At 39.7% G+C, this 15,127-nt stretch overlaps 2 protein-coding genes across 3 annotated transcripts; one reads left to right on the plus strand and one right to left on the minus strand.

Annotated features, from left to right (window-relative positions):
* Window positions 1-204: 204 nt before the first annotated feature.
* tmco6 (transmembrane and coiled-coil domains 6) lies at window positions 205-9,769 on the plus strand. 2 transcript variants are annotated; one of them, XM_044040334.1, is made up of 19 exons: window positions 205-622; window positions 1,134-1,231; window positions 1,323-1,435; window positions 1,512-1,695; window positions 1,783-1,887; window positions 1,992-2,083; window positions 2,701-2,817; window positions 2,924-3,026; window positions 3,288-3,468; window positions 3,699-3,793; window positions 4,547-4,714; window positions 4,802-4,939; window positions 5,030-6,617; window positions 6,772-6,910; window positions 7,043-7,153; window positions 7,600-7,656; window positions 7,746-7,883; window positions 7,969-8,082; window positions 8,860-9,769. In XM_044040334.1, the coding sequence occupies exons 1-13, from the start codon at window positions 529-531 to the stop codon at window positions 5,051-5,053; spliced, it is 1,512 nt and encodes a 503-aa protein (XP_043896269.1). In that variant the 5' UTR covers window positions 205-528; the 3' UTR covers window positions 5,054-6,617; window positions 6,772-6,910; window positions 7,043-7,153; window positions 7,600-7,656; window positions 7,746-7,883; window positions 7,969-8,082; window positions 8,860-9,769. The 2 variants fall into 2 exon arrangements, with proteins under 2 accessions (XP_043896269.1, XP_043896270.1); XM_044040335.1 differs by having other exon boundaries at window positions 8,863-9,769.
* Window positions 9,770-11,718: 1,949 nt separating this feature from the next.
* On the minus strand, window positions 11,719-14,709 carry aldob (aldolase b, fructose-bisphosphate). Its single transcript, XM_044040346.1, has 9 exons — window positions 14,626-14,709; window positions 13,946-14,058; window positions 13,639-13,850; window positions 13,488-13,542; window positions 13,183-13,343; window positions 13,000-13,083; window positions 12,708-12,882; window positions 12,189-12,388; window positions 11,719-11,927 (listed from the first exon to the last, which is right to left on the minus strand). Exons 2-9 carry the CDS (start codon window positions 14,055-14,057, stop codon window positions 11,832-11,834), a joined length of 1,095 nt encoding a protein of 364 aa, XP_043896281.1. The 5' UTR covers window position 14,058; window positions 14,626-14,709; the 3' UTR covers window positions 11,719-11,831.
* Window positions 14,710-15,127: the final 418 nt, after the last annotated feature.

Genomic DNA, 15,127 nt, shown 5'->3' on the forward strand with positions numbered 1-15,127 from the left:
TTGGCGGCCAAAATCTATGGGCTCTGCTGAACCGAATGTAGTTTACACTCCGACCACAAGATGGCGGGAAACTGTTTCCAACACAATCCTTGATCCTTGGTATTATGTGGACCATGCGTCAACCAGCATTAGTGGGATACGTACTCGACGTCGGCTGCGTTCACATGGAAGTGGTTTGGGTTAAGGACTTATTCTAAGGCTAGTGATTTCACACTGATACAAACATTTGTAGTAGTAGTACACAATTTCTGCCAATAATCCTTGATATTACAGACCTGACATTTAATGTGTATATTTAACTTTGAACGATATTCCATGAATATAATATCTACAAAGAAAGTAATTTTATTTGATGAAATGCGAGACAGACACATTCGATGTGAAGTATCTTCCATGAGTGTCCGCTAGAGGTCGCTGTAGTGGCTGTTAAACGACACACTGGCGAAGAAGAAGAAGGATAACCATAATCTCCACCATGACACAAGTTTAAACGTAAACATCCATGAAACAAGTGTTTAGGAGGAAGACATGTGGAGATTGAACAGAGTCCGTTACAAAAATGTTGGACAGAGCAGCAAAAGCTCAGAGGAGCTGCGTCTGAAGAGACGGGAGCAAGAAAAAGGTCCGTTGCTGTGCGTTTACCACATGCTTGTGTGTAGTTTGTAGTTGTTTTTGCTTTAGGATTGTTTTGCATCATGTGTTCCATGGACCTCTGTAGACAGCTGTGTTGTCGACTTGATTTTCTTTCCATTTAGAAATATGTCAAACGTTAGGTCTGTTCAGTAATAATGGATCCATGATAATCATCTGAAGCTGGACCTGTTTAATCACCAAGTCTCTTTTCCTCAGAGAATTTCCTGTATATTAGGGATGGGAATAATGAAATGAAAATGTCCACAAATGTCTTGTTTTGTCCACAATGCAAGGACATTCACTTTAATTTAATAAAGGAGCAAAGCATTTAGAAAGCTAAAATCCCAGAACTTCTTATATAAGTTGCACATATTTTCAACATATTCAATAATAATAGCAGCTTTGTACATTTTGTTGATGGTTTGGGCCACATTTAGCAGTTAAGTATAAGCTGCTTTGGTATTACTGAAGCAGAACAAAATATTTGTTTATTGCTACAGCTCTGAGACAGGCACGCAGAGACAAACAGCTGGTGAGCAAGAGACTCCTGTTGAATGAAGATGAGGAGGTCACCATGGAAACTACCTCAGGAGAACAGGTGAGCATAAACACGAGGAAAAATGTTGAAATGTTGGAATGTTCACTAAATGCAGGATGTTGACACTTGAACCTGTTGCTTAATTCCTCAGGACGTGGTCAGCTTGTTGTACAAACTTCAACAGAGCGGCTCTGAGCGGGAGACGCACCTGAAGGATCTGAGTAAAGCTCTCCGTGACCCATCAGCACAACTCACCTTCATCAAGTATAGTGCTGTCAACACGATTAATGAGTTTTGTTGGGAGGTTGTTTTTTGTCACATTTGCCCGTCTCCCCTCCAGGCAGGAGAATAGTATGCATCTGTTGGTCAGTCTCCTTACTGGCTCTAATACTCAATGCCGTCTTCATGCTGTCCGGTGCCTTCATGAGCTGTCTCACTCCATCCACACCAATGTGGCCCCAGCGTGTCTGCCTGCCACCCCCTACCTGCTCACCTACCTCTCTGGACAGAGCACCAAGTTCACTGTTAGTGGCCACTCAATATCAGTGTATAATACAATCACTCTAAATTATATTACTCTATTTGTGATGTACATGTCTGTGTGTTCGCAGGAGCTGTGTCTCTACACACTGGGTAATTTAATTCCAGACAGTGATGTTGTGAAGGAGAAACTTCTGGCCCAGGGAATTATACCAGCTCTGGCCAGTTGTATGGAGGTAACCTGACAATTGAATAACACCCAAGCTGCAATAGAAAAAAGAAATCACGCCATCTCTCCACTTTGTGTTTGTTGAACTGCTGATGTTTTGTGTGTGTCCAGAACCAGAGGCATAATCTTGCAGTGGTGGAAGCAGTGGGGTTCACCCTCTCTCAGCTTCTCCAGGCCAAAGATGCAGCAGAGAAAATAATCCCGTATGTACACCGGATTCTATAGATTACTGATTTTTTTTTAAACGAGAATCTTTTATGAGGCTGTCAAAAAATGTTTTCTTAATTATGAAGTGTTATATCGAAAAATTCTATTGTTTTGTGGTTCAAAATAGCTTTAAGACCATGTTAACAATTCGAAGTGTATCTTGATTGAAAGCAAAGAGAGTTACTCTCTTGACTTTCAGAATGATATGATCATTTTAATTCAAAAGAAATAAAATAAGCCTGCAGTAAAACAGTGTCAACTTTGGTAATGGTAATGGTCATATTTTTAAAAACAAACTTAATTTAGAATGTCCAGTTAACCTAATCACCACCAATCTGCATGTTTTTGGACTGTGAGAGGAAGGCACAGAACCCACACGCACACATATGGGGAGAACATAGGGTTAGGAACTGGTGACCTTGTTGTGTAGATTATGTGATCTAATTCAATACAGAGGAGAATTCAAAGCCAAACGCTATGTAAAATATTACGAGTGCATATGTTCAGCCCTAAATTAATAGCGAATCATGTGTTCATGCTGACTGCCGTCATTTTTTTGTAAAAAACAGACTTTTTTGGTCAGCTCTGTTGTGATCTTCTTCTCTGTCTCCAGGACTGTCCTGACCTCCTGTTTACCTTCACAACTGCTATCAGTTCTGACTCCTGACCCAAAGTTTGGCCTGGCACCTGCTATAGAGTGTGCATGGTGTCTGCACTACCTGGCGTGCAGGTGAGACGTGTAGTGACTTACAGTCGACGCAGCCATTGTGTCATTACATCACAAACAGTGACGGATTATAATAATTATTATGTTGTTGTTATTTTACTGGTTGCAGTAAGGACGGCAGAGAACTGTTGGCTCAGGGTGCCTTGTTACAGTGCAGTTCACTGTTATCATCTCTAGGTGGTGCTGAAGGAAGCAAAGAAGGGATGGAGTTGGTTGGTTTTTGTTTTTATCACTCTTGTTTTTCAAATCACATGTGAACAGTTTTTATTTATACTGATTATTTTCACTTTAATTAAGTATTTTATTATTTAATATGAGTATTGTGTGGATGTTTTTTTTGCAGAGACACAGATAATAGTTAGACATGGCTTTTTTTCCTTAGCTCCAATAATAAGTTCCCCACAAGGACCAAGTATAAAGTTGTGTGGTCTGTTTCGCTTGTTCCCTACATTATGAATGTTGTCCCTCCACAGCTTGTCTGTCCCCTGCTGCGTTGTGTGGGGAACCTTCTGTCCTTCTGTCCAGTCAACAGCCTGAGCAGCCAAGTAGGCGACGTCCGACTTGTGGTTGCCCTGTGTGCATTTCTTCAGGCTTACCTTCACACCCAGCCAGCCTTGGCCAGAGAGAGTGCCTGGGTGCTCAACAACCTCACAGGTTCGACTGAACTTGATCATTAATGATACAATGCTCAGTTTGTAAACAAAACTATTTATTGTATAGCTGAATGTGTTTGGTGGCTACAATCTATCTTGCAACTTTAATGTTTGTATGAATTTGTAGGGAGAGTTTCCTTCAGTGCCCAACTTTAAGCCGCTCAATGATTAACGTGTGTATTGTGGACGATTGCATCTAATATGATTTGTTCCAATGCTTTTCCCATCCAGCTCACTCCGGGGAGTTCTGCTCTGCTCTGCTCACTTTTAACTTGGTCCCTGGACTGATGCAGCTTCTGCTTTTCTCTCAAGGCATCAATACAATGGTCAGTGCAAACAAGTCATTGTCATTTAAGCCGTGTTTCCATCGAGTGGTACGTTTTTTTGTATCTCCATTGGGAATAGTACCAAAATAACGATACAGGGTGAGCTAGACTTGTGCCACCCAAGATGTTTCTTCAATACCCGCCGTCTATTCTCACACAGAGCTTGATGTCTTCATGACAAACAACCACAAACAAGCAGGAAAAAGAACAAGCTGCTTGATGTCCTCCAGTGTTGTCATTGTTGCTGTGTTGCGTTTAATGTCATCTCAGCGGTGCAACGTCGCGCTTTATATCTTGCTGACGCCGCCATCAGGCACAGCCGACACCCTGTTGTGTTCTCAGTCAAACGCAAGCCTGACCCAGGGCTCTACCGTTCCAAACCGAGCTGTACCATTATGAAAGCACAGCCTCACAGGACAAGAAGATTAACAGGACATTCAGACATTCTTTTTATTATGGTCCACATTATGTCAACTGCCATGAATACTCCCTGTAGCACATTATAATTGGATTGAGACATATCCTGTCCACATAGAGTACTCTGCATGTCTTAATAAGTTATTACTAATTCTGTATATGTATATCATCTTATTCAGACTCTTGTTTTAATCTGCTTAATATCAAAATATTGTTTTCCTTGATGTAACTTATGTGAAAGGTAATGATTACATTTATCAGGCCGATATTTCTTAGAGCAATATTCCTCTCGCACACCTGCAATACCTGTCCTCTGTCTCGCTGTCTATTAATCAGATCCTCAGGATTCTAGCAAATGTTGCCCACAAGAAAAAGGAGCTCTCTGTCCAGATGGTCCACCTCGGTCTCCTGTCTACACTCTGTTCAACACTCAAAATGGCTGACCAAGAAATGGTGACCCTGAGTCTAGAGGTCCTCTTCATGTTGGTTGTTAGTGGGCCGCAGGTAAACAAGGCTTCATACTTTACCTTAGCAAACTTCACTTGTAGCCTTTTCTTTAGCAGGATGTCACTTGATCCTCTTTCCCTTCAGGTGGTAGACGAGTTTGTGAGGCTCAATGGAGTTCCCCTGTTGGAAGCCATTCAGTACAATAGTGAAGGAGAGATGAGGCAAAGAGCAGTGTACCTTTTAGAGCGCCACCTTCTGTCTGACTCATCATCTGCCTGCACAGTAAGGAGTGTCGTACAGATTACGCAGTTTGACAAATTTGGAATGATTCACAATTACATTACATGACATTTTTGATGTGTTGTGCTGCAGGTCGACAACGTCTCATCCTCCTGAGCCAGTGTGGAGTCACAGTGTCACCAAACATGGCTACACTCACAAGACTTCCTATGTGCTGCTTTTATATTTAAATATTGTCATATGATATATTTTTTTATTTCTAATGGTATTTTTAATAACTGTAAAGATGGAGTAATGTTTTTAGTCTGTCTAGTCTTACACTCATTCACAAACCGGAAATGTATTGTGTGTTATTATGTAATGACTGCATGTTAGGGTACACCCACTGTGTGTACATTCAAATGTAGAGACCTTATTTATATGGAAACTGAATTAAAATATCAAAGAGGACTATGATAAAGACCACAGTATTTGAAATAGTGATGGATTTTAGATCTTTTTTGAGGAAAATGCAATGGCATTGATTATCATGCATTCATCAGATATATTAATAAACTGATTCACAACAAAGATATTCATTCGTTCATCTGCCACTTTATCCACCACAGTGTCGTGGGGCCACTGGTGCCAATCCCAGAACAAACGTATTAAATTTCTTTTAATGAAGCCATAATTAATTTAGCTTTTAACAAGTTCTTTGGTCCTATATATCCCACTAATGAAGTCCTTATTGTTCCACATGAGAGGTCAAAACTCAAAATATTCTTTTTTCGAAACACTTTTTGCATTTGAATTGGATCAGTTTCAAGACATGATTATTCAACACAATGAGAGAAATAGATTTACTTCCACACCAGACCATCAGAAAAGGTTTTTGTCTTCAAGTTTAAAAGTCTAGACTTTGAAAGGAGCTGAATGTCTGAAATTTTGTTTATTAAGTCATCATGACCATGATATGTAATCAGAAAATACAGAAACGTGCTAAATTGAATATCCATCACTGGTACTGCCATTGAGTTCATTCGCAATTTAAGTTATAATAATGAACAGCCTGCAAATGCTTTATGTTGTGGAAAAGGTTTATAAAGTGTAAAGTTTTGTAGATTTGTCTTACAATTCATACAGGATTTGGTTCATATTAACTCACTTAAAGATAAATAAATGTCCGTTTATATTAAGATCCATTAGTGAAGCACGGCGTTGTTCTCATGTCACCTGGGGACATTTCTGCGCTGCACACAGGAAGTATGTCATTGCACCAAGAAAGCTGGACAGCTGTCCTGCAAGTATTGCTTGACAGAATCTGTTTTCAGATAAAGATGCATTAACAAAATAAAGTCTCAATAAAGTCCTGTTCACAAAGACATCAGTAACAATCGTGAAAAGTTGCACACTGCAACTTTAAAACTAGTTCAAATGTCTTTTTTTTCCCCTTTATTTCTGCAGAGATGGTTCTGACCACATTTAGTTTTTATACTGCCCACATGAAAGCTGTCTTCCCAGTAGATCTCAGTGGGATTTTATTTTGATGTAGTGACTGAGTGGACATTGTACTGCATGTTGAACTGACTCCCTCTGTGACTCCCCAAAGTATTCAGCTCCTCCCCTAAATGAAAAACAGAAGAGAAAGTCTCAGATTTCTTGACTTCCTCTTTCCACCCTCAACATTGTTTTCCCGTTATCTTCCACTGTCCTTCTCTGCACGAAGACCTAAAACAAGGTGGGTCACTTAATGTTTTTGCTGTTTTCTTTTTGCATCTTTAGCAGTTCGACCTATCTGGAGTTTCATTCTTCATTCACCACAGCTGTTCTGTCTCTTTTATCCTATAATCACTTGAGGGGGGAGCACTCATCTGGGTTTTTGTCCTTTCCAGACTGGAAATGGAGGGCGCTGAGCCAACAGCCAAACAGAGAACAACAGGACTTGATGAGAATCAGGAGACCAACAACACGGTTGTGATGTCCAGCAAGCCCCTGCATCGCTTTGTCCAGAAAGAGCCCAGAAGTCTTGGGGTGAGACATTAAACAATGCATGTGGAATAATCTGTGCTTCTTTTTTTGTGAGTAATATATAGAAACAGCAATATCCATAAATGTCACTCTGAGTTGTCAGGTCATTCTTCTTCTTCTTCTTCCCCTTCCCAGATTGCCATTATGATTTTCGGCTTTGCAGAGCTGCTGATGGGACTTCAGCTGGTCAGTGAGACTGTGGAAACCTCCAGTCAGCTCTACATACCCTTCTGGCAGGGAGCTCTGGTACATAACACTAATGAGTAATTACAATTTGCACATTTAATATATGCAATATAAAACACTATAGATTATTTGGCAAAAACCCCTTTTTTATGAGAAATCATACAGTGGTTGGAGAAAGTAGTGAAAAAAAAACTTTAATCTGCATCCACCAGTCTCTCTAAAACTCACCACATGGCTTAATTTTGACAAACTAACAAACATGACTAGTCTTCACAAACACAACTGCTATTCAAATGACACTAAAATCAAAAAGGTGTTTGTTTTTTTATTCCTCTTAATTCATTTCATTTACTTACCCCTAACATTCAGGGATATACTGTATACATTAACCGTGTGTGACATTTACCAAATGATTTTAAACTTTCCACTTGTGTTTTAATGAGCTTTGTTCAATGTGTTTTGGCAGAAGAAAAATGTGTGTGTGTTGATTTGTTTTTTCTTTCTAGTTTGTTCTGTGTGGAAATCTTTCCATCTACACTGAGATCCATCCCTCCAAGAAGATGGTAAGCATGTCTATGATTTTATGTTCTAGTCATATTTTTTTCAGTTGTATTTATCACCTTTTTTGGGAGGGGGTTTTCCTCCTCTGCAGGTGACTGTGTGTTTGGCCATGTATGTGGTTTCTCTCATCGGAACCATAGTATCGGTTGGGTACAGGATAGCATGCTTTGCCTTTTTTGCCTACATCAAAACCCAAAAAATGGAGCATGACTGGGCCTATGTCAGAATGGTGAGTTAAAGCGCACACCTTTGTTTTAAAAGACATTTTCTTGACACAGGAATAACTCTTCCCATTTCACTTTCCGTCACTTTAGGACCAGCTAATATGTGTTGAAGGTTTATTGTTCACATCCTCCCTGTGTGTGGCAGTGCTTCTCATCTTCCTGAGTACTACTGCACGTTTAGCACTGAAATCCACTCACTCTCAGGTAATACATTATTATTATTATTATTATTGTAGTAGTAATAGCATTAGCAGCTGCAGCAGTGGGTGTAGGAAGTGTAGTACAAGTATTTATTTTAGGTACGTATTGTATTGTATTTTAGTATGTATTGTAGGATTTAAGTACTATCTCAGATTCCTTAAATAAATCATCATTTAGTTTAATAGTTAAATAACAACTTTACATTGTATTCTATATTCTCATTGAACACATAAGCATTCAATGTGCAGGTATATATAATTTTACAGTGCACAGCATAAACCTTTCAATTATTAGATTTCTTTTGGCATACATTTTCAAATAAATACATATTTTTGTCTGTTTGTTTAAACAAGCGTAGTGGTTCCAGACATTATGCGCTAATGTTCAAAGAAGTGAAAATCAGTATTATATCATTATAGCATTATAAGTAAAATGCAAACACTGCAGCTATGTTTTGATCTGGTTGATTGTGTGAAAATGAATGCGTCTTGAGAAAACTCTCCAGGCTCATATAGCCACACTACAGACCAACAGCAAATTAGAAACCAATCTTGTGCATTAATTAATAACATTTTACTGTAGAAATAAACTGTTTCAGACCATAAACAAGCACAAATGTGAAAATATTAAATCATTACCAGCAATTAACTGAGATTAAATACAACTATGAATCGATACCAGCAGCCAGAGGAAGTCAAATGTCATAATTATAGGTTATTTTGTTTTTAAAATCACGTCTTTGTTTCCCTTGTCTCTGTCCGCCCTTGTCCACATCTTCAGCAGGTTGTTGTGCAGTGGAACCCAGCGCCGGCGCAGACTGACCCCGCGTCAAACTAACACCAGTCATTTTTCAATTCTTCCTATCGAGTATGTAACACTGTTTTCCTAAAGTTCACCTAAACTTCACGCCTCGGTATCTTTTATCTGAGATAGGCGTCACTGAACCAGATTTGTTCGGGAAGTGAAAATGATTTCTGTCAATTCATGTGAGATAAATATTTTACGTGCAGGATTGTGTGTATTTACTGTAAACCCTAAAATAAATCCCTTTATTCATATTACTCATTATGCCCATGTATAACAGGCTCAACTCAATGTTATATCACCTACTCTTTACACATATTTCTTATAGTGATGTGAGGTAACACTGGTGACGTCTAATCTTCTATTTACTTTAAGATACATTAGAGTTGGTATCTTAGTTGTCAGACTCTACAGGAAATCAAACATTAAAACATTTAACCTAAAAAAAATCTCCATTTTATATCATGTTGTAAATGTTCAAATCATATATTAACTGTAAAACTGTGTCTTTGTATGAAGGAGCAGATGTGGCTCTGTTTCATTTACAGGGCAGCACATCCACATGTGAATGCCACTTCGGAATGATAAATAAAGAAAGAACTGTATAGATTAATTTGTACATTTTTAATTTTTTTTTTAAACTCACCTTTAAACTTTTTTTCCACTTTTAAGCTTTGGTAAATTGTGTTTTTTTTATATTGTTGTCTGTAAATGTTTACATGGTGAATGAAACACGAGATATGAAGAGCCTACGTGGAAACGTGTCGTCTGTGAATGTGCAAAAGGATTTGGGCAGGGATCGTCGTTCAGCTCTGTGTCTTTAACTTTTGACTATATTTGGTGCAATTGATGTCTGTTGTACTTGTTGAATAAAGAATGAATATATGATTGTCCGGATTGTTTACTTTTTTTATAGACAGCCCTAAATGGTGTGAGCTTAAATGAGCTGTTTTAAAAAAAATTCAAAGAATCTAGTTTTGTGGTTTTCACTCCACTGGACTGAGTCTTAAAATGCTCTTAGGTAGGTCAATCAGTCAGTCAGTCCATCTACCAATTAATCAGAAAAAGAGAGAGAGTCTGGTTTCCATGACACTGATTTACTCAAACCTTAACCTACTACTGACCTAAATCTAACCCTAACCCTTCAACATGTCTTCACCTAAATGTGATAAATATGACTTACTTTTTGTCCCCATAAGAAAGATAAGTTCCCATAATATGCCCACAACAAGACTAATACCTGGAACACACACACACACACACACACACACACACACACATAATGGTCAGCTCGTCAACAAGCTCAGCAGAAGCCTGATAACGAGCTGTTCATCTGAGTCAGGTGTGTTGGAGCAGGGCGACATCTAAAACATGCAGGGCAGTGTTCCCTGAGGACCAGGGTCGGGAAACACTGCACAAGATAAATAAATAGAAAGTAACATTTTGATTAAATCTGCATAACAAAGAAAAAGCAGGATTAAACGTAGGACAGTAAAAAAGCAAATTCTAAATGTGATAATAAGCAAATGAAATAGTGATTAAAGAGATTAAATACAATGATGTAAAATGCCCATGGGTTAGACAGGCTAAAATATAAATAACTTAAGATATGAACACATAGGAATTCAATTTACACACACCTGTGTAAAGGTGCATCAAGACACAAACTTCACTGAGATGAAAAAGACCATTAACCGCAGAAGTCACAAGTATTCAGAAGTAACACGGCAGATTAGTGTGTCTGGTGTTAGGAGCTGTTTTGTTTTGGCTGTTGCATAAGCTGTACCGACATTCTTCTTGGTGTTGTAAAAAATTCAGACAGGAAACTTAGGCGGATCAATTCCTTTTTTGTGTGTGCCACAGAATCTCTGCAGGAAAGTTTCAGCCAGAACGTGATTTTTTTTTTCTTTTTCTCCACTTCATATTATTTCTCTGACTGCTTTGTAAGTGTTGGCATCAAATTCATTTCCCGTTTTTACTCGGCAAACATTTAGCACCACAAGCAAAGATCAGATCCCTTCTGTATGCTGTTAAAAAGAAAGGATCTCGTCCTGAAATATATATATATTATTGTTGCTGATATCATTTTTGTATTGCTCTTTTATCTATCTTTTATATTTGTGTTTGTTGTATTTGCTATTGTATTGTAAGGCGATCTTTTACATGCTCTACATGAGAATAAGAATGTGTGATATGTCCAACATTACTTTTTTGGTAACTAAGACATGGTGGTTATACTAGAACTTTTTAAAGTATGGGGCTGGGAATTCACTAAATATTTCCTATACAGTATCAATATCATTATCATAAATAAATGGACACATTTCCTGATTGGATAATTTGCCATTTTTTCAAGTTTATATGTTTTATGTATAAGTTTTATTCTTTTAATCTTATTTATTCTTGGGTACAGTTTTCTTTATATTTTTATCTACATCAGTTTTTATTAACCTTTATTTCTATCTTTATTTCAATTTGTGTGACAAATAAACAAATCTTGAGTAATATTTTTTTTGGGATACAAATGTATTCAAATCTATTTTAATGGGGGATCTCATTACAATTGACTTTATAATTCTTTAGTTTTAGCTTGCGGTTGAAGACAGACTTCTATGGTTATTCTGTGCACTTTAACATTCATTCATTCATTAAACAAGTACCTGTCAACAAAACACATTTAACTCCCACTCGTTTTAAACCCTGCTTCTTCTTCTGCAATTAGTCTGGATGCAACTTTCTACAAACCTCCAGCTCATCAACATCGTTAGATCACGCTCAAACATCTTTGCTAAATGCTTAATGGCTAACTCACAATAATTACCACAACACAAACGATACTTTGGTCACTTAATTTATTTCCAGTCATTTCACCGAGTAAACAAACATAACAGGAAGAAGGAAACATATTTGGTCGTCTCACATGTTTGGATAACGTTCACTCACAGTATTTAATAGATATAGCTGGCCGTGTACAGAGACTGCATGGAGGCCTGGTCAGCCGAGCCGCTGGGCTTGTACTCTCCTTTGGAAGCCAGGCCGTTGATCTACACATTAGGAGCAAAGTCACATCAGTGTGTTAATCATCAGCCACATCACTGTGCCGAGCCACATCAGTGCAAAACAACAACCTTTAACAAAAAGGTCAATCATCGACTAGTCAGTGTAAAGTTGTGTAATGTTCAGATTAAAAGTGTGTGTGGTAATCCCGTCCTGTGCACAGTTCACAACGACAGAGCGATAAGTGTGGCTTATTCATTAGTGTTTATCGTCATTCATAACAATCGTCATTGCCCTGTGAGGCTCACCTTGGCCCTGCTGCAGAAGGCTTCCTGTGCAGCCGCCTTGTTTTCAGGTTTACCCTTCCAGGCTGCCAGTGCAGAGGCCTGCAGTGCACGGCCGTAAGAGAAGGTCAGCTTCCACGGGCGCTGGAGTGGCACCTGGTTGATGGCGCTCAGGTTGCGAGAAGCCTCCTCCTCACTCTGGCCTCCAGACAGGAAGCAGATGCCTAAAGAAGATACAGAACGCAGCATGTTCAACAACGTTGAACAATCAATTATCTTTCAACTGAAATTTCAATTTGAACTAATGCAATTAGCGAAGCAATTTAATTGTTTTATTATTGATTGTTCTGTTTTCTATCTAAATTCAAATGTAACTCATGCTGCAAACAATTCATACGTTTATTTACTGCACAGTAAATACTAAAATTAAGTATATATCAAATTGCTATCTCAATATCTATAAGAAAAAATGGAAATTAGATATTATTCCCCAAATAGACACTTTTGACTTCAGTGTGGGATGAACTGGCCTAACTGACTCACCTGGCACAGCAGCAGGCACAGTGCGCAGCAGAGCAGTCACAGTAGCCATGGCAACCTGCTCAGGGGTGAACTTTGCGGTGCAGGAGTGTCCAGCAGTGACCATGTTGGGCTTCAGCAGAGTGCCCTCCAGGTACACGTGGTGGTCAGACAGAGCCTTGTACACCGCAGCCAGCACCTGTTGGAGCAAGTATTAGTTCAGGGTTTTTTATTGGTATCAGGTCCTTGCCTGAGAGAAAAATCTAAAAAAAAAAAAATCATACTGTGACAACAAGACCAGAGATGAAGATCCAACCTTTTCTGTGACATACTGGCAGCGCTTCAGGTCATGGTCTCCGTCAGGCAGGATCTCTGGCTCCACAATGGGCACCAGGCCGTTCTGATGAAGAACATACTCGCATGTTAAAAGGATCTCCTCTGCAACATGAATACACTATACAAACTGAATTCCACTCTTTTCTGTGGAGAATTGCAGCACCTGTTGGCAGATACTGGCATATCTGGCGAGAACATTGGCATTCTCTGCGATGGCAAGAGCTGTTGGGCAGCTTTCGGAGATCTTCAGCACACACCTCCACTTGGCAAAGTCGCAGCCATCCTTTTTGTACTGAGCACAGCGCTCTGAGAGGCCGTCGAGTCCTGCACGAGAGGTTTACACAAGCTTCTAATGCTTATTCTTCATTTTTCCACACAGATTACCACATCCATCAGTCTTCCTTCCATGTCTAACAATTATCTACCAAAAAAAGGTTTGTTCGCCCATGCATGTTTGATTTAGTTTACCTTGTGTTGTGGTCTCTCCATCTGTTCCACTCAGAGCAGCTGTACCTTTGTCGACCTGAAGACAGACAAAACAAACATCTGTTCAATTCTGTGATCCATACGTGAAAACCTCAGAAGTAAAGTGTGCATTTGTGACTCACAGACTCCTCACCTTGATGCCAGCAACGATGCCCTTGTCCTTGATGACTTGGGGGAAGAGTTTGCCGCTGTCTGCTTTCTGGTAAAGGGTCTCGTGGAACAAAATGACTCCGCCCACACAGTTGGAGATCGAGGGGTCAGCGGAGAAGAGGATGTTACGGAAGCAGCGTCGGTTCTCCTCAGTGTTCTCCACGTTGATTTTCTGGAGTCGCTTTGCCATGGTGCCTTGAGATAAGAGGTTGTGGAGGACATTTCAGATGCAAACTCTGCCAATCCTGTGACATGGCTCAACCACAACGACATGAATCCATGTTCCTCACCTGTTGATTCATCTGCAGCCAGGATTCCCTTTCCTGGAGCCACGATCCTCTGAGCAATGTCAGAGAGCTCCTTCTTCTGCTCCGGAGAGAGGGATGGGAACTGATGAGTCATTCTAGGAAAAGGGATAAACAAAGTGAATTCACTGACAGGTGATCATCACAGACTCTTCAGCAGGTATGAGGAAGATTTCATTCCTTTTTCTTCAGCCAAGCATAATTCATTCTGCACACACACTTCTCTTGCATCACTTCAGTAAATATTTGCCCGGCATAGTTGAACCTTGGCCTTCAAACGTGGGTCCTGCTGCCTCTCTTTAAGCAACTAAAGTACAAAGTTGACTGAACGTTGCAGATGACGTGCTTACACTATATGCACACAGGAGCAGAAAAATTAAGACTGTGGCCATAACTTTGCACAACTTTACAACGTATTTCAACAAACAAAGCAAAGTTACGTCCTCTTGTAAAGCATGACTCTTATTTCACCAACACATGTTGCATAAGAAACATTCAAATCCATAAATCGAGCCCAGCAAACTTCAACCTACTGAAAACCTGCAGCTTGAATCCATAAACACAAAGGTTAGTCCTGCAAAAACCACGCGAAAAAGCAAAAAAAAAACATCATTTAGTGTCACAGTGGGAAGTAAGTGAGCGGGTTTTGAGGGAAAACGTCATACCTGACAGTTGTTTGTGAGGGAGCCGCGGCGGAAAGGACAGAAAAGCAGTTGCAACAGCCTCTCAGAGAATGAGGAGGCCGAGCTCTGTACAACACACTATTTATCAGCCGTGAGTGGCTGTGCAGGAGGAGGAGGTGCTCGTGATGTGGCGGGGCGTGGGTCGTGACGGAAATGCAATTGGCCCCTTCACACAGTCAGGGGCGGTTTTTGCACGATGGAATGGCATCGATACATTCTTAAGGGAACATAAAGTCCATGTCAGAAAAAACAGGGAAGGAACACAGTGTGTCTTTTGTTTTTTGGAGTTATCGAATAAGGATCTGCACAGCGTAAAGATCTCTTCTGCAAACAGTCCCTTGTCATTGTTGTTGTTGTTACAATGTTGCCACTCAGGTTTGTTGAGCTGTGGAAGTCAAAAAGCAGCACAGAGGAGTGTGTGTGTATGTGTATGTGTTTGGGGGTAGTAGATGGGGATCTGTTTTTTTTTTTAACTTACTTTTAC

Source organism: Solea senegalensis, linkage group LG12 (genome assembly GCF_019176455.1).
Source record: "Solea senegalensis isolate Sse05_10M linkage group LG12, IFAPA_SoseM_1, whole genome shotgun sequence".
NCBI lineage: Eukaryota > Metazoa > Chordata > Actinopteri > Pleuronectiformes > Soleidae > Solea > Solea senegalensis.